Raw genomic sequence first — 24,845 nt, 5'->3', positions numbered from 1 at the left:
AAATTGCCTACTCTTAAATGATGCTAAAATACAGCCATTTAAAAAAAAAAAGATACAGCTTAGGGAAGGGAGTATGAGGGGTAATGCTACTTTATTCATCTTTTTGATTCAGAAATTCACATAACTCCCATTTAAAGGAATTTCCATCATTGAATCCAGTTTCATGTCTGCTTGTGTCGAAGAAGTAAATTTCGCAAACTGTACTTAATTCCTTCCTATGGTGTCACTATTTAATAAGGATTAAGGTACCTTTTTTTTTTTTTTGCATTTATACTGGGTTGCACAGCAAGAGTTCACGTCTTATACTAATATATGCTAAATAGTTGCATAGTACATAGATCATTGTTGTTAAAATAGCAGTACTGAAGGCATTTTAGATCACAGAGCCCCAGTGGTCTACATTTTGTTTGCTTTGACATTATTAAACTCAATCTGTTTCTCTAACTGTGACTCTAATTACTACATTTGCATGGCAGAAAAGTTTGCTTTGTGGGTTGATTTTTATTAACAGCGCTTGCATGTTGTTTTCTGCTCTCGCTCGCAGTGTTTCACGAGCAGAGAGAGCACCTTCAGTTGCAGTGGATAATTATGCACAATCAATAAGTTTCTGTGTTTGTCTTTGTTGTTTCTTTGATGTGGCCCGTAGGATGCTGCCGGCAAGGTGCTGGACCGCTGGGCCATCATGTCTCGAGAAGAGGAAATCATCACCCTTCAGCAGTTTCTGCGGTTTGGAGAAACCAAATCCATTGTGGAGCTGATGGCAATTCAGGAGAAAGAAGGGCAGGCCGTGGCTGTACCATCTTCAAAGACAGACTCAGATATAAGGACTTTCATTGAGAGCAATAATCGCACCAGGAGTCCCAGCCTCCTTGCTCACTTAGAGAACAGCAATCCTTCCAGCATTCATCACTTCGAAAACATCCCCAACAGCCTTGCATTTCTGCTTCCATTCCAGTACATAAACCCTGTCTCAGCCCCTCTGCTAGGGTTGCCTCCAAACGGGCTACTTCTAGAGCAACCAGGACTGAGGCTGCGGGAACCAAGCCTTTCAACCCAGAATGAATATAATGAGAGCAGCGAGTCTGAAGTGTCTCCCACACCTTATAAGAATGATCAGACACCAAATAGAAATGCCCTGACCAGCATCACCAATGTGGAGCCCAAAACCGAGCCAGCCTGTGTCTCCCCCATTCAGAATTCTGCCCCAGTCAGTGATCTCACCAAAACTGAACACCCAAAAAGCTCATTCCGGATTCACCGGATGAGAAGGATGGGGTCGGCCTCCAGGAAGGGAAGAGTGTTCTGTAATGCATGTGGGAAGACTTTCTATGACAAAGGTACTCTCAAAATTCATTATAATGCTGTCCATCTGAAGATCAAACATCGATGCACCATCGAAGGCTGCAACATGGTCTTTAGCTCCCTCCGAAGCCGAAATCGGCACAGTGCAAACCCCAACCCTCGCCTTCACATGCCTATGTTAAGAAATAACCGAGACAAAGATTTAATTCGGGCCACATCAGGAGCTGCCACCCCCGTCATAGCGAGTACGAAATCAAATCTCACACTCACGAGTCCTGGGCGGCCCCCAATGGGTTTTACCACTCCCCCACTAGACCCCGTCTTACAGAATCCTCTCCCTAGCCAGCTGGTATTTTCTGGGCTAAAGACTGTACAGCCTGTTCCTCCATTTTATAGAAGTTTACTCACTCCAGGGGAAATGGTGAGTCCTCCAACCTCCCTCCCAACCAGTCCCATCATTCCAACCAGTGGTACCATAGAGCAGCACCCCCCACCACCTTCTGAGCCAGTAGTGCCAGCAGTGATGATGGCCACCATTGAGCCTAGTGCCGACCTGGCACCCAAGAAAAAGCCCAGGAAGTCAAGCATGCCTGTAAAGATTGAGAAGGAAATAATCGATACCGCTGATGAGTTTGATGACGAAGATGATGACCCCAATGATGGAGGAGCTGTGGTCAATGACATGAGCCATGACAATCATTGCCACTCCCAAGAGGAGATGAGCCCAGGCATGTCTGTGAAGGACTTTTCTAAGCATAACAGGACCAGGTGCATTTCAAGGACTGAAATAAGAAGGGCTGACAGCATGACTTCTGAGGACCAGGAGCCTGAGCGGGACTATGAGAACGAGTCTGAGTCTTCAGAGCCCAAACTGGGTGAGGAATCCATGGAAGGGGAAGAGCACATTCACAGTGAGGTGAGTGAAAAAGTCCTGATGAGCAGTGAGAGACCTGATGAGAACCACAGTGAACCCTCTCACCAGGATGTCATCAAGGTGAAGGAAGAATTCACAGATCCCACTTATGACATGTTTTACATGAGCCAGTATGGACTGTACAACGGTGGCGGGGCTAGCATGGCTGCCCTACACGAAAGTTTTGCATCGTCCCTGAATTATGCCAGTCCTCAAAAGTTCTCCCCAGAAGGTGACCTGTGTTCTAGCCCAGACCCCAAAATCTGTTATGTGTGCAAGAAGAGTTTCAAAAGCTCCTACAGCGTGAAGCTTCACTACAGAAACGTTCACTTAAAAGAGATGCACGTCTGCACAGTGGCTGGCTGCAATGCTGCCTTCCCCTCGCGCCGAAGCAGAGACAGGTCAGTAAATCTCCATTGGCTGCTCCTGCTGAGGGTGGAGGGTGCCAGTGTCAGTCATGTTGGACTTGACATTAAAAGGTCCAACCTCGCTGTTTTGATGCACTGTAAAGATTGTCCACAGTGACCATGTGATAACTAAGCTGCCATGCTCATGAAGGATTGTTGCAGTTGTTGCTTGTTATGATTAAGCATGCAGAATCATATGCCATTTTACCCAGTAATGCACGCCATTTTTCTCTGTGTGCTGTGTACATGTGTGTGTGCATATGTATTTCCATGCATCTAGGTGTGAATCAGTTAACTGTACACAGTTCCCTGCCTCCCCATTTACCTTTACTTAGAAGCCGCAGCTTCTGTCATATATATATATATATATATATATATATATTTATTTCTGCTTTGCCTTGTGGCTTTTTAATTAAATCAATAAATTATCTTCATACACACATATTTATCCAATATAGAAACAGAAATTTACGGATGGAAAGAACCATAGGTCCAGGACATCGAGACAGCCTGCATCTCCGTAGGTATAACCAGAAATGTTATCATTCCTTACATGAGTATTTAGTATGTCCTTAAATTCTTTAAGAGTCATGAAAATATCAGAAGAAAATGTGAAGCCAAAGTCATTGTTGATGTGGGGGCAAGATGTGGCGGTGTGGGTTTGTTTATTTTAATTTCATGATGTCTTTGAGCATATCTCTAAAATGTAGTCAGCCATGGGAATTAGGCAGAGAAGGGGAGGCTTGCATGTACTGTAGGATCGGTTGAACATATTATGTCCAGCCTTCAGATGACATCACACCCTAGCTATGTAGCAGCAGCTCTGAAACAGTTGGGCTTAAAGAGAAGCGGCTTGTCCTAAACCTCCCATGTTTTTTATTAAACTTAAAGAAAATATAATATAAACGGAATGTGCCAAGGTGGTCAGTGGTAGGATAACAAGGTCATCCTTCGCTATGGAGATGAGCCTGTGAGCAGATCATTTACATACTGTACCAGTCCAGCTCAGGTAACACATCAGTTAGTTATTCCCATTATATTGGATCATGGTTTAGGATTCTATGTTGTCTCTTTAAAATATTTTTAGAGAAAATTTTAGTATATGGCAAAAATCAATGTATGTGGAAGAAACAAAATTAATGAAGAAGTTTCCAAGTAGCCACAACCCATTTTCTAGTGCTTATCAATTGGGTAGAATTCTTGACAAAGCAACCTGTAATGAAAGTACTATGGAAAAGTAGTGACATGTCTCTGAAATATTCTGTTTTATCTTACTTGAAAGATGAACCCTTTAAAAAAAGCCATATATGTACATATATATACATACATATGTGTACCTATATGTGTGTATATATCTAAAATTTCCTTTCTACTGAAATAAAAGGAGCCCAATCTATGAAAAGTAAAATCTCTAAGTGGTTTTCTTATACAATGCAAAACATGCTTTTAAAGAGAAATCTATTGTCTAATAAAAGATTTCTCACCTCCATTTATATTGTTCTGTAAAAATGGGTTGTAGTCACAAAGTTATTTTAATTTCTAAGTTATCATTTATGGTTCCAGAATATGTCAGGTAAGATAGATATACTTTGAATAATAAAAGATAATACTCTATCCAACCTCCCCTAAGTTTGTGAGTAATATTCATTCTTTCAAATTTGAAATAGTGCATGAGTGATAATGAGGTTAATGCATTGAAATTTTTTAACAAAAATAAAAGACTCATGAAAACCTACATCAAATATTTATGGAAATGGAGTGTTTGAAGACAAGCCAAAATTCATGCTTATTTGCATGAATTCCTATCAGAGTTTTAGCTGGTTTGCTGAAAATATTACAGGTCATAACACCAGAATAAACAGCTGTAGGACCAAAAAGGCTACATACCTAAAGCTTGGTACTTTCATTTATGTCCAGCCACTAAAAAGCACAAGTGCTAGGATGTTTATGTCCTTAATGCATAAGGAGATACTATTGCATGCTATTGGTTTGTCAGAGAAAAAACATTAATTGATGGCCAAAGACTATTTCAATCTCCATTTTTATTTTAAGGATGTGGGAGCTTAGCCAGTGGCTAGACATATAGAAGCTTAAACCAGTGACAGATAACCAGGATGTTCCAGGTGGGAAGAATGGTACAGATGTGTTCTCATGTGTGTTCAGTCTCACAGGAGATGGCAGACTTTGGGAGACAGTTGATAGGTTGAATTTTGTCCATAATATTTTTAAGTTTTAGAATTTGTCACACCTGATAACTGAAGAAGAGCAAATAGAAAAAATATTGCAGATTGAATTTTTTTTTTTTTTTTTTTTTGCTTTCTAAAAATATCCAAATCTTTTGATCTCAGGTTAAAAACTTGGGGGGAGGGGACTCTGATACTTCAAGAAGAAAAGTATTCATCCTTGTTGTATCTGTGACTTGGGTTAATATAGCACTGAGGCTAGCTACCATCAAATGACCAGAAACAGTGATGCCATTGGGTAGCGGCCTCTTTAGGCATCTCAGCAGAGTGGGCTGTGGAACAGAATTCTACTTCTTTCAGCCTTCTTTTGTCACTCCATCGTCTAATGGCAGCCTGTGATATAATCTCCTGTGCCCAAAGCCTCTTGGATCACATCTCTGATCTGTCCGTTAGGCTCACCTTCTCTTCTCTTCGCTTTTACTCTGTGAGTCACTAGAATGACAGGAAGTCTATGGCCCTATTTTTTTACACTTCCACTCACTGTGAAGCTAAGTTTTCTTACCTTTCTATTGAGCCAACAGACCTTGCCAAAGAAACCCTCCTTTGTCTTTAATTTTGCTTCCCTGTAGCCATTTCTTCCTTTCCCCAGAGTTTTGAGTTTCATTCATCCTTAGCTCCACAGTGTCTACCTTGTGTGCAGATGAAGCACTGAGGGAGCTTGAGCCAGCTGGAGTATGCAAGCTGCCAGGGTGCCCCTGGTATGGCCTGCACATTCGTCCTCTTCCTCCTGTTCACAGTGTGGCCTTCTTGTCTTCAGGATTAGAAACCTTACAGAAGTTACCCACAGGTCTTCCTGGGCTTCATCCAAGAAGTGCAGACATGAGGAAGTTGGTGTTTTTGTTCTTCAGATAGGCATGTTAGTAAGATGGACGTAGATGTGAAGTACAGTGTTTTAGGTTGCCAGTCGGGTGGAAAATATTCCCAGGTCTTTGCTTATGGTCCTTCTGGATTTTATAAGATCAAGTTAAAGACTTTTTGAAAAGCAAGAATGTTCTTTGTTTAATGTGACAGGGAAGAGAAAGAGGCACAAGGTTTGTTAGGGTTGAGGATTCTAAGCAACAGCGCCAAAGGCATCCTTTTCTATGTAGTTGTAAATAAGTGTGTGTTTAATAAATTCACAAGAGGACTATTTCACACTCATGACAAAGAGCAAGCAAAGGGACACAAAATCTAATTCATCCCAGTCACTGGGTGGCTGTTGGAATAATTTTTATTCTAAGCAATGAAAGTGAAACGCGAATAATTTTCTCTGTAAAGAACTCTGGTCCTCCAAGGTGAGTGCTGAAGTGTTCGGGTGTATATTGATAACACTATGAAGTATTAGCTTTTGAAATTGCTTCTTCCTTTATCCCTTGATTTTTCTGTTGCTGAGATGTGGTTCTGTCAGGGAGTAAGAGACTGGTACTTAGTTTTGAAGTATACATATGAAATAGTCCCCGGGAAGAAGAAATTCTAACTAACTGGCCTGGACCTTCAGTCTTCAGAAAGAGAATTTTCTTGAAGACAGCATCATAGTCAGAATTATTAAGACTTAGTGAACTTTGGTCATTTTTCATCCTCTGACTTAAATGTTTGATCCTGAGGAGGGCTGACTGGCCATGGATTACCTATATATAAGGAAAGCCCATGTATAAGTTAAATTTAAATTTTATTTAGGAAAAAAAATAAATAGGCTTCTATCTTCTTCCCTAACATTGCTTCGTATTTGATAATATGTCATCAAGTACTTTTATCTGTTTTAGTGATTGGCAGTTTTAAAACACCAGCAACTAAAATGAAGACTTCTTTCTCAGAAACTAGATATGTGTATAGAAAGAAATATTTCTCTTTGTTGAGTTTCACCACCTTTATTGTTTACTTCTAAGAGCAGTGGCCACTAATTGCTAAGGTTTGTCTTGAATTTTATCAGAAAGGTAAGCATAATCTGATCTTCAAGGTGTAGGGAAGGTGATCCAGCCACATGAATAAATTTAAAAACAAAATATTTGCTTAGGGTGATTTATAAATAAATATGAGGCAGCCATTGGTGCCAAGTGTGAACCTTCCTCGATTGCTAGTTAAATCAGTCCAGATTTAAACATGTAAACTTCTTGATTTGTATGGAGTAAGACATCTGTATTTGGTTTATTAAAACCTGCTGATGTCTCCAGAACTAAATTTGTTCCTCTATAGGCCTCTGGGTAGCTGTAGCTAAAAAGCAGAGATGTATAGTTTTTGCTAGTCTTATTACCTGATTTTAAGCCCTGTACAGGTGTACAGGAATAAATTAACATGAGCTACCTCTGATGAGCCACTGCATACATTAACAACAGAGGTGAAGATGTGAAAACATGCTACCTGCCTCCTGTTATCACCTTCTCGGGGAGAGAAACATTCATTTTTTCCATCATTTTCTATGTTTGGAAACTTATGGAGAACTTTTCTAGAGTGAGTTTTTCAGCAAGTACACACAATTTAACCAGGCACTACCTCCAAGAAATGAGCCACTTAGCACCAATTCAAGACAACTATTAGTATATTTGCCCTAACATAATTAGCTGTCAAATACAGTATGTTAATTTCTCCACGTACAAGAAAAAAACATTTTAAGGGAGCAACAATTTCATTTCCCAGTCAAACTACAACCCTGCAATTCCAAAATTCTTTGATGCAGTGAAGTTGAGCAGGTCCTCTGACTTTTAAATGTTAAGGAACAGATTTTTTCCCCTGCTACTCTATTTGGTTTCACAATAGAGCCAGCAGATCAATAGGCCTTTTGTACTTATCTCCATTACTTTCCATCAAAAGCAAACAAACAAAATAAATCCCCCTCCTGAGTAATTGCTAGTTGTGCCCTCCTCAAGCAAAACTTTAGTAGTAAGATAAACTTCTGTGTCATTCCTGTCCCTGGGGTTCTTTTTATACACTGGGAGAAGAGCAATGAGCAAAACGGTCTCCTTGTATCATGGGGAGAGACTCTGTCAAGCCTAAAGTGAGCCTCCGATCTTCCTAATGACCTCCTGCTGGCCCAGCTGGATGCAAGACAAGCTCATTTAAGCCTCTGCTGACCTTTCACTCCTCCACCACAAGAGCTGCACCAGTCACTTCCACATCTTCAAAACCATGGGCCAAATCTGGCAACAAAGCTGAATGGAGGGCTAGCGATTTCCCTTGCATGATGCAGAGAGACTTTTGTGCATTTCTATAGATGGGACTTAACACTAAATCTCTCTCTGTGGCTCTATCACTTCCACAGCACAAACATAATGCTTCCACATAGCTCTTATTTTTTTCCTCCTCCGGAAAGGAACCAGCTACTCTTCTCACCAGTATTATCTTGAAAATTCTGGCAAAAATAACAGAGAAGAAGGCAGGTACTGAGTGCTCAGGCAGTGTTTCATGATGGCACCATTTGGAAAAGATCCTTTTCCTGATTTCTACCTCCCTCTGGTTCAACAGATTCTATGCTCCTTCAGTAGACTTAATTGGTACAAGTCTTCATACACAGTTTTCACCTGAGAAACTTGCTTTTGTAGACAAGCTGTCCTTTCTAAAACACATGGACCATTTTCCCACAAGGAAGAGGGCAGCAAGACTGCACACTCACTCCATTAACATTTGCTCCAGTGACATGGGTAAGATCCTAGCTGAAAGGTTTCTACCAACTCTCGATGAAAGTCATCCATTTGTTGTTTACTAAGAGAAGCAGAGACTTCCTTCTCTATTTAAATTTCATACTGAAAGTTGAGCTGTAAAGCATTTCTTTTTTTTTTCTCTTTATAAAAGCATACTCAGAAATAATTTAATGTTTTTGACATAAGACTCCCACGAGCTTCAAATAAATGAGTATGGCAGAATATGAAAGGAGTTTACACTTGCCAAAAAATTACAGTGTCATAAAAAAGGGATTCAGTGACTTTGATTCTCAAGTGCCAGGATGATTGTGTGTGTGAGAGAGGAAGGCAAGTTAAGTCAGATGAAGAAGAATACTTTTTAGGAAAGGACAATTTTTTTCTCAGTTATTTCACATAAAACTACACTTTAAAAAAAATACCTTGATTTTATGTCCTAATGCAAACTACCTGAATTAAAACAGGAGGTATAAATTTCTGGTAAAAAGCTGTTATGCCTGAAAGTGTTAGTGATCTTAACTCTAGTACTTTATGAAGTTTATTACTTCTTTTATTAACTGGGGGGAAAAATGTTACCCACTTCCAGCTTAATTCTTTCTCTTGCTTACTCTAATTTTGACTTTACCTAAGGAAAGGGTGGGGAGGCTAAAGCCAAGTGATTCTGCCTGAACATGTGTATGTGCTGCCTCAGTTTTGCTATTGCATATGTCAATCTGAATTATGACCAGTCATGCAGAAATTATGCTAACAGTCTAATCTAAATGCACCCACATAATGTATATGTGTGTTTATACATAAACACCCACATAAATAAGAATATCAAAAGACAGATCATCCTTAATTGCCAGAAGAGACATCTTCATCTTGGAAAGTGATGTATGAAGTTACTTTATCACATTGATGGGAAATCACAAGATTTTGTAAGTAAAATTAGACAAATTTGGGCACTAAGAACAACAGGCCTTCAGAAGGAAGCCTTTGAGGCCTGATGGCCAGCTGAGGGGGGGCTGCTGTAACTCTGCTGCCTTTTTAGTCTCCTCTGTCACTGAGGGGGCACTGGTGGGTCAGTTCGCTCACTAGTAATTGTGTTTTACAGACTTCTAAAGCAATTGGCTCAGTCAGTCCCAATTCAATAAAAGTGGAGAGCAAGAGAGAGAGCACTTTTGTTCTATTTTTTACTTGAAATTATTTCATTCAGCAGTCTGTCTTTTTTATTACCAGGACTTGACATTAGCACTCCAAGCTATATTAGCATCCATTTCAGCAGTTCAGTAATGGTATTAAAAAAACACTTAACTTCAACGGTGAATGGTTGTATGACAGTACCATAAAAAATCCACATTAAAAAAAAACTTATGTATTTGTCCCAGAAAATTATTTTTCACTTGTTTAACCACTTCAAAACTATGTTCTCATAACGGGTGTTCATGAACACCTTAAAGCAGCCAGCAGAGGTGCTCTGTGGATTAGGGAATTGGGGGAAAAGAAAAGGGAGATCCAGAGGCGAGAGGGTAGGTAGAGATACTGTTTACCCTGTAGTTAGATTACCTTCCATTCATCAGCAGAGATGGAATTGGCAACCTCAGAGCACCCAAGGTGAAATTCTTGGATCCTCTTGCATGACTGGGATTTGATTTTGAACCCAACACTCTCCAAACTTGGGAGCAGAGCCTAACTACTTTGGCACTGTGGTGTGCTCATAAATGGCTACATTAGGTTCTAAATTTTGATTAAACATTCAGTAATTAATCAATGGTAGACACGAAGCAGTTGGCAAGGTCCAGAGCTACAAAATGTTTAAGACATAAAACATTACGAAGTAATTAGAATATGCTCCTTCAAGAGAAGGATTGCCTTCAATAAAGAGGTAAATGATAGCATCCTGTTTATTGTGGACGTAGGCAGCCAGAGCAATATGATAAACTGCTGGAGATACACATATCAGTAATCATCCACATTATTAGTACCATTAATCATAATTCCAAAAATATGACAGCAGCAGCCAACTTTTTGACCAATTTTGCTTCTGCCTGTTGGCCATTATAACTTCACTAATAGACTGCAGAGCTCCTGTGCGTGGCAGTTTGCATCGAGAATGGAAGGTTAATTATATTTGAGCTGCTGATTTCTTCTCTCCTTGGAAAAGGCTTAGCACTTTGACAATCCCAGGAGCTCACCGTTGTTAAACCAGTAAAAGTACTTTATTGAAATTTTCTTTGTTGGTCAGGAATGAGGATATGTTTCCAATGAGATATAAGCGCCAGGCTGGGATGGCTGCTAATGTTTCTTGCTCCAAAGTGATTCTTGAGCAGCAAGATGAACGCAGTGGTTCTTTAGATCACTTTGCTCTCTCATTTCTGTTTTGCAGGTGGGTAAAAAGTTCTGTACTATATGGTGATACACCACAAAATCCCACAAATACGTGTACATAGGACTAGGACACTGGGGGTGTCAGGAGAAATAAGCATCTCTTTAATGCAAAATTGTGCATGTCCAACCATACCTATATGAACAAAAAGTAAAATAAACTTCAAAAAAAATCATTGGAATGTTTCTAAAAATTGAAATTTTCAGTGGCATAGGTGCATTAATTAACTGAAGGTTTCATTTTTCAGCTGGTAGTTTTGACATCACTTAAACTAAGGTGTAAATTAGATTATGTTCATTCTTTTGTCCAAGTATTTTTAGTAGTTTTATTTTCCACACAGTTCTGGATAAGGCCATAGTATAATACTGATTGTACTACAAAATAATATCAGTTAGAATATAAAATGAGGGATGGATGGCTCGAGAATTAGTTTGTCCAGAGTAAATAGAAGACTTAGATTATGGCAGAGATTTCTTCCCAGTAAATCCTTAAAAGATGTTCAGGCTCATAGCTTTGCTCTTTCTTACCAAACAATAGTAGTAAACGGAGCACCATATGAACTGCCTGATTGAGAAAATTTCCAAATGCTGTGAAAACATGATCCTATTCACAATGTAACACTCATCTCACATTACAGTGCAACAGGTACCTATCGAATAATCAGCACCCTGGAGAAGCCTCCATGTGTCAGTTACAACTCAAAAGTAAAACAGTTAAGGAACAGGGCTGTTGGATATCAATTCTGCACTTAACCTGAGCATCCACATACACATTTTCCATCTACCCATCTGCCTTCCCAAATGCCAAGGCTACATTAACATTTTTTATGCATTCCACAGCAATGACAAATTGTTTTCTAACTGTAGTGCCAGATTTAGTATGCGAAAGACACGTTTGCCTCTGCCAACAAACCAATAATTCTCAGTAACATCTTCAGAGTTACAACATTTATAAAGTTGCAAAGTGGAGTAAACAAACCATCTGTTTGGCTTTTCCATATATGTCATGCTTTCTTATTAGCATATTACGATTCATTTAGTAAACAAATTTGGTGATTTCGTTCACGTCAAAGTTAGATCGGAAGCTTGAAGATGATTAACATTCCTGGGACAAGCACATTAATACATTGCTTCCTCTGCAAAGTTAAATGGCTTCTCAGGAGAATCGCCCCTTGTTGACAAGATGAGACTGTCAATTTTGTTTGCCTGCCACATTAGGGGCCGTAAGGGGATGGCAGGCTCTGAGAGAGGGGAGTCGTGTAGGCAGCATAATTCACTGTGAATTGAGAAAAGAAGTCTAATTCTGATAAATGGTCGACCCCAATACATCCTACCTGTTATTACAACAGACGTGCCGTATCTGTGCAGTAAATTAGCTAAACCCCTAAAGAGTTTGGTGGGAGCTTATCTTCAAGTGAATAATTTGAATGTAGAGGGAACTGTCTGCGTGACCAGTATGAATGATTTGTTTTATATTGAAAGGGATTGAAATGACTGAATTTTATACTTTTAATTTGCAAGAATTTGCTTAGCTTTTATTTCTTGCATTTGATATATATTTCCTTACTTTGGGGGTTTTTGAGAATTATCCACTAGAATTCTATATTGAGTTTTCTTCCCCAACTAAGGGGTCGTGTTCAGACCTTCTAGAGAAAACCCTTAAATAATAGCCAGTTGAGCAAGTACTAGTTTTGCAGAAATGGATATCGTCAGAATGTCATTTAATTCACAGAGATGAATGCATAGCACTCTTAATAAATGGTAATACAAAAACATTGAGGTAAGTACAATAGATAGAGCTATAGCAACCTAGATAAGAAGAGAACTAATGAAGGGCAAAGGTTTTGATTTTTCATTTCTGTGAATTTGGATAGCAAATTTACCTTTCTGTTCAGGAATACTGGTGATTCAGTAGTTTCACAATTTATTCAAAAACTGACATCTAGATTTACCCAGATTGGATAAAAATTTCTCTTCTATATATTTTCCCTCTCCATATATATATATATATATATATGTGTGTGTATATATATATACACACACTTACATATACATATAATTGACTGTATTCACAAGTTTCATATCTGTAGATTCAACTAACCACAGATCAAAAAGAGTAAAAGAATACTGTGTCTGTACTAAACACAGACTTTTTTTCTTTCATTTCCTATATCATACAGTACAACAACAATTTGCATGACATTTGCATTATATTAAGTATTATAAGTAATCTAGAAAAGATTTAAAGTATACGGGGGAGATGTGTAGGCTTTATGAGGATACTACATCCTTTTACCTAAGGGACTTGAGCATCCACAATTCTTGGGGGTGCTGGAACAGAATACTGAGTGATGTCTGTGTACACACACACACCAGTAACTCCTCTGTATGCATCACCATTATCATTCTGGACAGTATCATTGGAGAAGTGTGTGTGTGTGTGTGTGTGTGTGTGTGCGCGCGCGCGCGCGTGCGTGTGTGTTTTGAATGTTAGAATCAAGCAGGAAAATAAAGGCAAAATCTGATCCAAAGTGGAACCTCAATTCCATTTTACCCAAGGTCTTATTAATTACCAAGTGTTTTATTTCAATTCACTAAGTTTAGAGTGGCTCAAAACTGAATTAAGAGTTAAGTGTTGGACATTTCATTAAGCTATAGCTTGATTCACTATTCCATTTCTGACTGCCACAGTCTAATTTCTTAACTCAGTTGTGAGACTTTGAAAACAAAACCCAGTTCTCTTCCTGTATATCAAAGACAAATTTAAAAACTCAAAACACTTTTTGTTTAAATAAACTGCTCTTGTTTTTAAGAAACATTGCACTAAGTCAAACTAGGCCTTTGAATAAGTGGATAAAGAGACCCAAGAGAAGTCCAAAACTGGTACTTACTTTCCCTCTCTAAAAGGCACTTGCATTTACTTGACTACATTTGATGAATCTCATGCCTTCTGTGGTTGCATGGTAAGGTTTTCATCAGAGAAGCAAACAAACAATTAAAAAAAAAAAAAAAGACTGGTAATTCACTGCAGTCCAGTTAAAGGACTTTCACTCAGCCTGTCAAATGAGAAAAAAAGAAGTTTGGGTTTTGACGCCTTCCCACCCAATTCAAAACTTTATTACTTTTTTGCTTTTTTTAATGATCTTAACTTCTATTGAGGCTTTTGGTAAACTCACAGTGTAGAAAGAATACAGAATTTCAGCATAGCCCAAGTTAGAGGGCTTTTTCTTGCCCTAATTGTGTAGCCTCCTCTGTACCACACTGGGGTGTTAGTAGCCCCAGAATTAACCTTTGCCTTGTCACCACTGTCTTTTCTTAAATTCCCTGTACCATGCTTCTCCTTGAGATTGTTGTCTTCTTCCCTCCTGGGGCACTTTCTGGGAAAAGCTTCTTTAAGACTTATGCCTTTTATGAATTGAAGACAAATAAAGGTGCTTTTAAATCTATTGGACGTGCAGAATTTTCTACTTGATCTTCAGGACACTCGAGGTTGATTTGACTTAGTTCTGATTTTTGAAAGTAACCTTCTTGGGGCTAAATTTTGGACCGTCCTGTCAATCTTTACGCTTTATACCATTTTCTCTCTCCACCTCAACCTTTTGTTTTCCCCCTCCAGAGGAATTTGCTTCTATTTATCTGTGTCATCTACCTAATCAGAGCAAATAGAAACAGCTTTTATACTGTTCACATTCTTATAAAATACAAGAAGTTCTAACTCAGTCTAGATTTTTGTTGATGCTTATTCCTCCTTCTTTGCTGAAGATAAATATTCAGGATGCTAAATTTATTTGTAGAAAAAACTCACTCTCCCTAGAGAACTCAGAATGGGTTGCTTCATGGATTCCTTTTTCCAGTTGTCATGTCCAACACTTCCCTGAGCCCAGCACCCTCTGCCCCTCTTCCCCTTTAGGATACCCTTCTGGCTACATCTGGTTGTCGGTAGGTGAGAGTTCTTTCTGTATTCCTTTCATCTTCCCTTTCTTTTAACCTCTGCAGTTTTCCTGATCCAAATGAACGGGTAATATTCTTCAAATTGCTATTAACCCTGGGTCTTTGGGTCTCCTGAGGACAGTATTTTATGACAGTTAAATGGTTTGGATTGACTGACTGGAGAGTCCCAACAATAGGTCTGTGTTAAAGTCAAGTGCTGCCTTCCTTCTGTCCATTTTGCTGTGGAAACCAGATCCTAACCTGTTGAGGGATCAGCACTCTCCTCTTTCCCTCCTTGCCTGGCTGCCCTTTTCCCCACTCCAGTAGTACTATGTGAGTTTGTTAGAGAATCCCCAGGCCCACTATCCTGAGAGTGAGCCAGCCGGCTTTCCACAGCCTGCTCTTCCCAACCCCACTTCAAGTGTTTTGCATATGGCATTTAGGAGGATTATTAAACAAAAATGAAATAGATTAAGAAATGAACATAAAAGAATCAATTCTCTTGAACTGTGGTTGCATAATGGAAATCGACTACCATGAATGAACCCGTGTACTGAAGTTATGAACAGGAGAGCTAATGCACTGCCATGAGTTCATCTTTATTATTGCATTACACCTGAATCAATTGATAAAGTAGCTTTTTTTTTTCTAAGCGAGGGATGGCACTTAATTGAATAAAAGTCAATGTAATTATATTAGCAGAGGCCAACAGTACTGCTGACAGCGGAAAAGGGACACTGTTGAGCAGAGTGCCAGAGCTTGTCCACACATTTCTGCACATCGTTTGGTTGACAGATATTGAGGGCTGGTACATCATCTAATTAGATTACAGATTTCTACTGCTATAAGTGAGAAATGAAGAGAAAATCTCTTCCTGGTAACATAGCGGTGGAGATGTGTAATTTCACAAGTCATCTTAGGAAAGAGGTGTCCATCTGGGTGATCAGTGTGTCCTTTGTCAATGTTAATTTATTCTTCCTCATTCAGTGTGTCTCAATGTGACTGCTGTGTGTCTGGCTGCTGTTTTCTCAGCAGTGAACCTAGGAAGTGGTAACTGCAGATGTGTGAGAAACAACACAGAGTTCTAGATTACAGTCATCACAAAATGTGTGTTTGTGAAATTAAGAAAGGAAGAGGGTGTTAACAGTAATAAATGGGGGGGGAGGTAGGAATACATGAGCTGTTTATAGTTGGCAGATTGCAGGATCAATAGAATAATAGTACACAGTGTAACTCTGGTCCCACATTCTTGTTATAACCCTGGTGGTGCCCTACCCACATGTCATAGTAAAGACTTCACAGTAGGCATTTCCTGCACTCTGCTTAGCATCTGCACTTGGAGTCATCTGCCATCTGACACCAAGGAAACAGGGAGGACTGTGTCAGAGCTGGGACCGTGGGGACAACTTCTGTTTATCATTCACATACCCACACTGCATGCATCTGTTCGGAACTCATTTATGGATGATGATGATGATGATGCTGTGAATTTGGTTTATCTTAATTTGATTTATGATTTTTGGATTATGCAGCTGATCTGAAAATCATCAAGACAGCGTATGAGATGATCGCTTATGACAGAAAATAATGTTGTGATCAGAACATTTTAAATCCCTATTTTATTGTTTAAGTTTTTTTTTAAACCAGATGTCTAGAATGTGAATTTGTTTTCTCTCTCTCTCTTTCTCCCTCTTTCTCTCTCTCTCTCTGTCTCTCATTCTTGCTTTCTTTTGTGATCGATTTAGCAAAAGATTAGAAAGCTGATCTTATTATCACAAGGTAAGCTCAGCCTTCCCAAGTGCAGTGTGGAGAGGGCTGCTGCCCCTCTACCCTTAAATCCAAGTGCTATATATTGTCTTGTGTGGAAGGGTGGAGAAGGGCTGTCCCACCTTTCTTGTCTCTGTGGCACATACCTCTCAACCATCTCAGAAATGTCAGCCATGCCTGTCACCAAATGGAGTGACTTCTTTTGATCATCCATACTTTTTAATTATAACCAGAAGGTCTTTTGAACTGTATGCTGGCCATTTAGGCCATTTCTATTTTCATGATGACTTCTCCATGAAGTAGAGCTTCCACCAGCATTGAGAAGCCTATTTGCCTGTTTATCAGTTTATTTTTGGAAGGGTAGTGTTCAATTTAGGTACTTGTCAAACATCTGAGCCTTTGCAGGTGGAGAGAGGTATATGCCCAAGGGCACTTTAAAAATAAATGGGGGATGTAAATACAAAGGCATTGTTTTCAGAGAGATAATAACATATCAGACTTTGTAAATCATGATGTCCCTCTGGATGCTTTGGGACAAATATTATCTCTTTTTACACAAGCAAAGTACTCAGTGAATGGAGTAAAAGTTTTGCTTGTCTAAATAGCGTGGGATCTAGTTGTTGAAATAGAGGGATTTTATGTTCTTGTTGTGCTTGATAATTTTTTTGTACTTATTGTGTTTTAATTTTGTCCTTTTGGGTTTTTTTTTTCTCTTGTTTAGTGTGATTTCTTTTAAAGGGTGGGTGGGTTGTATTTTAAAAAATAGTTCAATTAAAAAGTTTAAAGTAGAATTATTTGATAAAAACATTCAGCACTAAAAGTAGCAGTTTCCAAGCTCATTCTGTCTTTACATTTAACCGGGATCCCTAATCATTCGAGAAAAGGGATTTATGTTATTAAAGACAGTCTTTAGTATACTTCAAATTACTAATCTATTGGGCCATATTTTTTTTTTTATTTAAAATTTGAATGGCTGGGCATTTTGGCACAAGCCTGTAATCCAGCTACTCAGGAGGCCGAGGCAGGAGGGTTGCAAATTTGATGTCAGCTTGAGCAACCTTTGCAAGACCCTGTCTCACAATAAAACTGTTAAAAGGGCTGGGGGATGTAGCTCAGTGGTGGAGCACTTTCTTAGAATGCCCAAGACACTGACTCAATTCCCAGTGGCGGGGGGCAGGATTCCATTATTTTTTGAAGTTAAACCTAAATTATCTAGACCATTTTACTCTAAGAAATGTGCTTTTTAATATTTCTAAATGGATAGAGTTTTCTGTATTAAGAAAGAGCAGGGGGCTTTTTGTTTTGTTTTGTTTTTTTAGGTAAATTTAAACTTTTCCACTTAGACAAGCACAAAGTTTCCATTCTTTAATCCTACTTAAATGTATATTTCCTAAAAGTTCTGCAGTGAGGTCCTCTGCAGCTGATGCTGCCACATATTAACAGTATCAGAACAATCATTAGAAAAGGGTGCATGGGTTTGCATCCATCCTACCATTTAAGAATTTTACTCTCTCATGAAAATTACGTTAATGGAAAGTTACCCTTATTGCACCTCCCACCACCGCCACTTACTCCCAATCCTGAGGATGTAGGGAAATGCTTGCTTTTATAATGGTGTAATTAGGAATGAATGTGCTTATTTGATGCCTTGTGAAAGCTGAATTTATTTTAAAGTGCTCTCCCTTTTCTCACCCTCCCCGCTCCCTGTATACCTACCCCCCTTCCCTCTTGTTTTCCTAGACACAGTGCCAACATAAATCTGCATCGTAAACTGTTGACCAAAGAACTCGATGACATGGGCCTGGACTCGTCGCAGCCTTCCCTTAGCAAGGACCTCCGGGATGAATTTTTAGTGAAGATCTATGGTGCCCAGCACCCCTTGGGGCTCGATGTCAGGGAAGATGCCTCCTCTCCCGCTGGGACTGAAGACTCCCACCTTAACGGGTATGGGAGAAGCATGGCCGAGGACTACATGGTCCTTGATCTGAGCACCACCTCCAGCCTCCAGTCCAGCAGCAGCATCCATTCCTCCAGAGAATCCGATGCAGGCAGCGATGAGGGGATTCTTCTCGACGACATTGATGGGGCGAGTGACAGTGGGGAGTCTGCACACAAGGCTGAGGCCCCCACCCTCCCTGGGAGTCTAGGGGCTGAAGTTTCAGGATCTCTTATGTTCAGCAGCTTGTCTGGGAGCAATGGTGGGATCATGTGCAACATTTGCCACAAAATGTACAGCAACAAGGGGACACTGAGGGTGCACTACAAAACTGTGCATTTGCGAGAGATGCACAAGTGCAAAGTCCCTGGTTGCAATATGATGTTTTCCTCTGTGCGAAGCCGAAACCGGCACAGTCAGAACCCTAATCTCCACAAAAACATTCCCTTCACTTCAATAGATTAGTCCCAGAACGGACACTACAAATGCCAGCTCTCACCAGATGGCCTACATCTTTGAACTGCCATAGTCAGTGTGCGCTTACCTACGTGGCGGGGGTGTATATGTGTGTGCACATGTGTATGCCTCTGTGTCTACATACACACACATACGCACATTTTCTTTTCTTTAGATAAAAAGATAAACACTAGGTGCTTTTGAATTTTTTTCTTTTTCCTTTATAGTTTTGGGAAAGGGATGCGATCTTTAATTCGGGGGTGAAAACAGAGTGCCCCTTTAAACACATACACACACACACACAGAGCGTGCAACTAGCCCCAATTTTGATAGAATAATTTTTGGTCTTCTCCAAAGAGACAATTTGTTGTACCCATGACTGTTGCCTGCAAAAAAATAAAAGGGAAAAAAGAAAAAAGAAACAAAAAGGAACTTCTTATAGTTGTCTTTTGTGAACTTTAAGGTTTTGAGAGAATCTTCAATTAAAGCATGGCAGATTCACCTGTAAATATTTAGCCTTGAGAGGCCAATGATGTAAAACAATTGTATTGATGGTCGTTTAACTCTTTTGTTTAATTTTTACAGTTACATCCAGCTGTTAGATATGCAGGAGAAAAATAGTTTGCTGGCTAGCTCTATTCATTTATGTTAGCATTAATGCACATTTTTTTTTAAAAAAAAAACATGGTCTTGTTTTTACTACCTGTTAGATATAGTGATAAAGAGGTGCTGGCATGCTTTACAGCACAGATCTGATTTTTTAAAATGTCCTGTACTAGTACGTAAATCCAGTCATGCACTTTTTATCATACACTACAAGGGGATGTGTAATATCCAGGCTTCTTTTTTTTTTTTTAAACTTTAAACTATTGCCATACTTCAGTAAGTGTCTTTTTTAAAAAATCCACTTGTATAAAAATGGTCTGGTCAGTATAGGGCACAAATGCCAAACAAAAGTATTAGTGTTAACACAAAACTGCCAACTTTGCACAAGTTTCCAGAAAAGAAAATACAATTAGTCACTCAACATAACCACAGGCCAATTTGTCGGCCACCAGAAAACCGCTTTGAAAAAAAACACTTGGTGATTCTTTCAAGTGCTGAATGTTATTAGAATCAACATTGCATCCTTCTTGCTTATATGTTAAATTACATAAAAGGAAAACAAAATTATGTGGTGTGAATCAGCCAAGGCATTTTTTCTTTAGAGGCAGGATAATATTTCAGGATACAAAAGCCCAAATTACTCACTATGGAACAAAGCTGAATGCAGTAATAGAGTTGAACACTCCTTTCCAAGGCCCTAACCCTTATCCTTTGAAAAGAAAGTCAGTCTAAACTGGATTGGTCTGTTGTATGGCCATCTCATTTGTGGCAAATTCTGCAGTAGTGCTACGATTCAGGCCTGTTTGATAGACAAAATCAAAGGCTGTTTAACAGCAGCAGTACTTGGAAGCTCTGAGAACACATGCTAAACTTGAATTGAGCAACACTCCTTCCGAAAGGCAGAGGAAGGGGGGTTGAGATAGGATCTCACTGTGTAGTGTTTTGTTTCCCCACACAAATTTGTCAGAGAAAATGAAAGCAAGCCTGAAACCAAGCAATAGAGAGTGGGGGTGGGGGGGAGGGGGGCTGCTCCAAACTTTTGTTTTGTTTTGTTTTGTTTTGTTTTGTTCTGTTTCCGATGTTTACACATGTTGCCTGAGCTGGTTAACCACATCGGCAGCCTGAGCTACCACAACATACTGACTAAATGATGATATTTACTCAAGTTCAGTCTGCAGCCAAAATTATTAAGAGTATGGACTGCAGACTGTTGTCTTTCTTTCTTTCTTTCTTTCTTTTAAATGGGGAGGGGGTGACATTAAACAAGGAATAGTTTGTCAAACAATACACAATATAAAGAGAATGTATTTCTTATTTTGCATTTAATGGCCTCAAACATTTCTCCCATCTGTCTAAAAGTTATAAATACCCCTTCATTTCAATGTTTCATGTCATTTCCATTTTTCCTATGTTCTGTAATTATTTTTTTTCTGTGTTCACATCAGCATTCACTTCCGTTAAATTTGCCAAAGGAAACTGTTAATATGTTTCTGTTATTTTTATTCCTGTAGGATTTATTGTACCTCACAGTATTTATTGTTTCCAAAAATAAGCACCATTCGTTGGGGATTCAGTATTTTTATTTGCGAAAAATTCAGAAACAATAGATTCTTAAAGATAAGCTAGATATATCTAGGAGCTTTATCTTTTTGCCTCCTTCTGAGGATGCTGGGGAGGATGCTGTGGGGTTCGTTTGATTCTTCATTTGTTCTACAGTGAGGAAAGACCAAAAGTATTTGCAGTACAAAAGAAACTATATCAAACACTATGTCTGTTAAATGACAAATGTTTACGGTAAAAAGCTGAGGAATTAGTAATAACCGTTTTTGTTTTCTTGTACCTTTGAATTCCCCCAAAGTCTTAATTGCTTTATTTTGGTGTTGTGTTAAATTGAATAGACAGAGATGTTTTCCTTTGTTTTATACCTTATAAGACTCTGTACAGTATGTTTGTTAAAGATTGAAGCAGAATAATGAACGTTTGTTTGCAAACATTTTGGTCCTCTTAGCATTCTGTGTATTGCGTTGTTGCCCCATTACCGAATGACTAGATTCAACATGGGTGGAAAATATTTTTAGAATCCCAACAAAAGATTATGGCAACTCTGGCTTTTGGAGTGCATAGACGAAATTACACCTATTTTAATGGAAATTAATACACCTTTGAATTTCAGCAACTTTTAAAAAAAGTTACACTCTTTGTTGAGATATCAGAACTCATCTGTACAAAGTCAGCCTTTAGTCTGTTTAGTTTAATGTCAAGTAAAAAGTCAGGTAGCCCTAATGAGTGAATTGCATAGCTGTCTGGAGGTCATGTCACCAAATGGACCAGGCTGAGAACAACTTTATGTTGCTTCCCACAAACCAGGTGAATGGCTATAGCCAGTTCGGAAAAAAGTAATGTGATTCTAGAAGCAAAATTTCCCTTATTGACATGAATGTGTTCACCTTTTTTTTTCTTTGTCAGAGAAATGGCAGTAAGTCCTGGGGCAGCTGGCACTTTTTAAGTATCTCCCCTATTTGCTGCTACTATTGTGCCTCCAGTGCCCAATTGTTATGGCGGCCTTCAAAACAAGTAAATAGCATTTTCCAATATAAAGCTTGTTTGCTTATAAAGGACAAGGGGAGTGGATGGATGTTGTGCATAAAATTGTAAAATCTAAAGTGTACAATTACTGTAGTCCCACGTGTGGCTTGTTCCTGGGTATGCCTGGGTGCAGGGTTGTGACTGAATTGCAATTCTACTTAAGGTGGTAGTCCCGAGGCTTATGTGCAAATGGGAAGGATAAAGAGATCAGCGTTTAAATCATTGAGCTCTTCCTCTTTGCCCATTCCTACCACTTTTTTTCATGGGAGTTTCTTGTTAAACAGTTTCTCTCTTGCTACATCCATTTTATGCTGGCTGAAAATTAATAGAAATATACATTTTCATCCAAGCAGCTTTTGGTTGATGTTAGCCAGAGTTTTGTCACAGGTACAAAATTAAGGCAGTATTATTGTGCATGTTCTCTAGCTGATGTTGAAACTTACTGTTTTTATCATTTTAAACTATGTTTTTTGTAAATACAAGAAAGACTTGGTCCACTTTGGGAATATCTGCATGCTGTGGAGGGGGAAGAAAGAGAGAAGAAGAAAAGGGATAGATAATAAGTAATTTGGTTTTTAAAATGTGATACAAAGCTTGATCGTCTTAGTTCTGCCAGTCATGCTAGTTAAATAAGTCAACCAGATGTACTTCATTTCAGGTCTCACTCAGATGCCCTGTTCAGTCTGATGGCTTTTTTAAGGTTGGATGGTGTAAATGTTTTGCTTTTCAATATGACAAGCATTTTAAAAACAAACAAACATTGTTTTAGCACCATGGTGCCACTGTCCTTGCAGTGTGATTTCATTGGTCATGAATTTCCAGGTCCTTCCAGTAAGAGGAAGAAGGTGCTTAACTGGTTAACCAGTGTTTATGTATATATTGTTCCCCTGCCCTCCAGAAAAACTCTGACAATGTGGAGAATGGGCTGGCCCAGAGGTACCCTTCCTCATCTTCCTCAGAAGACGCTGCAACTAATTTCCCACCAAATAAAGTGTGACCTTTCTCCCCCACTGCCTTTGTTCACGTCTAGATGTGTGCCCAGCAAATGAGACCAGGGACGCTCAGTAATGACAATATAAAGAAGCTAGTAACCAGATTGAGATGGACACGTTGCTGCTGCTAACATCTTGACCCGAGCAGTCCTAACTTGTGTCTGGTCTGTTGCATCGGGTTAGATTGACTAATAGTAAATAGAATCCACTGTCACAAGACACACTACACCTGCCATCAGGAGTCACTAGGGGATTCGCTCTCATCTCGAGCACACCCTTTTCCCAAGAGCTCTTCAAAGTTAGACAGATCTTACTTATTATTTTTTTTTTTAAATCACCTTCCCTTGAACTTGGAATGTCTTAGGGGGTCTTGCTTTTCCCTCTCATTCTTCGTTTTTAACAGGAGGGATCTAAATGAGTAAGGAGGGCGTGTAAAAGGCACATGCCAAAAAGACTGGAGGGATCACTGTTTTTCCATCAAAAAGTAAGTAAGATGAAGTAGAGGGTTGAGACCTGCTCTAGTTTGGGGTAGGTGGAAAAGAAAATAGTTACTGCACTGGAAATGTGTAAGCGGAAAGTCTGGTACAGCTGTACCTAGCAGTGGGTGACAATATTATAGATGCCATGGTCTGCAGCAGGTGAGTCACTGACCACATTTGGGGAAGGGAATGAGGACAGCAAGGACAGCTGTGTGGGCTAGGAAAATTCCTTAGGGTTCATGGGAGCCAACAAAGGCAACTGGGGGATTTGGGTTTACTTGTGAATTGTTTTGGGTTGGAAGTGATGCCAGAGTCCCTTGGGGAGTAAAAAGATTCAATCAGTCACCTAGGTTCTAAAATAGACTAGTGGTGAGACCTATTTCTCATCATAATGAGAGGAACAGTAGGTTTGAGTGGTGCCAGCGCGAATCTTCCCTCATCACTACTTTTTCTTGCCACTATAGCAACGCACAAAGCCGTGGTTTTAACACTAGTTGGCTGATGATCATTTGATCAAAACAGGAGCTCATTCACTGTCCTACCAGGAATATAAGTAGCCTCTGTTTTTGTTTTCCCTCAGAGCTAAACTATGCTTACTTATGTTACTGTTAGGACCATATTTTATCTGTCCCAGACTCACTTCAGCATTTCCTTGAAGTTGGAAAGTTGCTCACTGTAATGATAGTTGTCAAAGAGCATTATTCATGTAAATCCATCTGTAAAACTGACCCTCACTTTTGCCCCAATACATATCTTCCCTCAGGTTCTTTGATCATCTCGTTCTTCCCACATTTTGCACAAAATGCTTTTATACAGTCATTTTGCAATAACTGGATGTCAAATACTATCTTTTGGGCATTTGTTGAAAAATCCAAATGCCTAATAACAGGGTTTAAAAAAAAACTAAGCAATTTTACAAGTACACTGAATTGGATCAGCATTATTATTCATTATAATGCTATATATATTTTTGAAGCAACACACTATAGTTGTCGTAAAACTATCTTTATTCTTCTTCTCCAAAGTGTTGTTGTAAATTCATTTGACCTTTACTGCAAGGAAAAAAAAATCTTTTTTATATAGGGTATCAGGACAAGGCTCAGTTTGTAACAAATAGTGGACCATTACAAAAGAGGAAAGGAAGAAGCCAGGGCTGAGCAGGGAGAAGCTTCAGTTCAATTTCACCTCATATCTTTCTAATAACTTACTTGTCACTTTATTACCTTCCAGTAATGTGAATGCTGCTGACA

At 39.2% G+C, this 24,845-nt stretch overlaps 1 protein-coding gene across 6 annotated transcripts in view; it reads left to right on the top strand.

The window, feature by feature from the left end:
• Positions 1-20,540, top strand: part of Bnc2 (basonuclin zinc finger protein 2) — a 410,961-nt gene extending 390,421 nt beyond the window's left edge. For 3 of the 6 annotated variants that reach the window (XM_071600656.1, XM_071600657.1, XM_071600655.1), the window contains 3 exons: positions 647-2,616; positions 3,081-3,146; positions 18,281-20,540. In XM_071600656.1, the coding sequence (XP_071456757.1) occupies positions 647-2,616; positions 3,081-3,146; positions 18,281-18,941 (2,697 nt within the window). In that variant the 3' untranslated portion in view covers positions 18,942-20,540. Of the gene's footprint in view, positions 1-646; positions 2,617-3,080; positions 3,147-16,518; positions 16,553-18,280 lie in introns of all 6 variants that reach the window. The other 3 variants (XM_027950613.2, XM_027950614.2, XM_071600658.1) reach the window with 2 other exon arrangements.
• The last annotated feature ends 4,305 nt before the right edge of the window (positions 20,541-24,845 follow it).

The sequence above is a fragment of the Marmota flaviventris genome, chromosome 13 (genome assembly GCF_047511675.1).
Source record: "Marmota flaviventris isolate mMarFla1 chromosome 13, mMarFla1.hap1, whole genome shotgun sequence".
Taxonomy (NCBI): Eukaryota; Metazoa; Chordata; class Mammalia; order Rodentia; family Sciuridae; genus Marmota; species Marmota flaviventris.
This window is presented reverse-complemented; position numbering and strand designations above follow the sequence as displayed.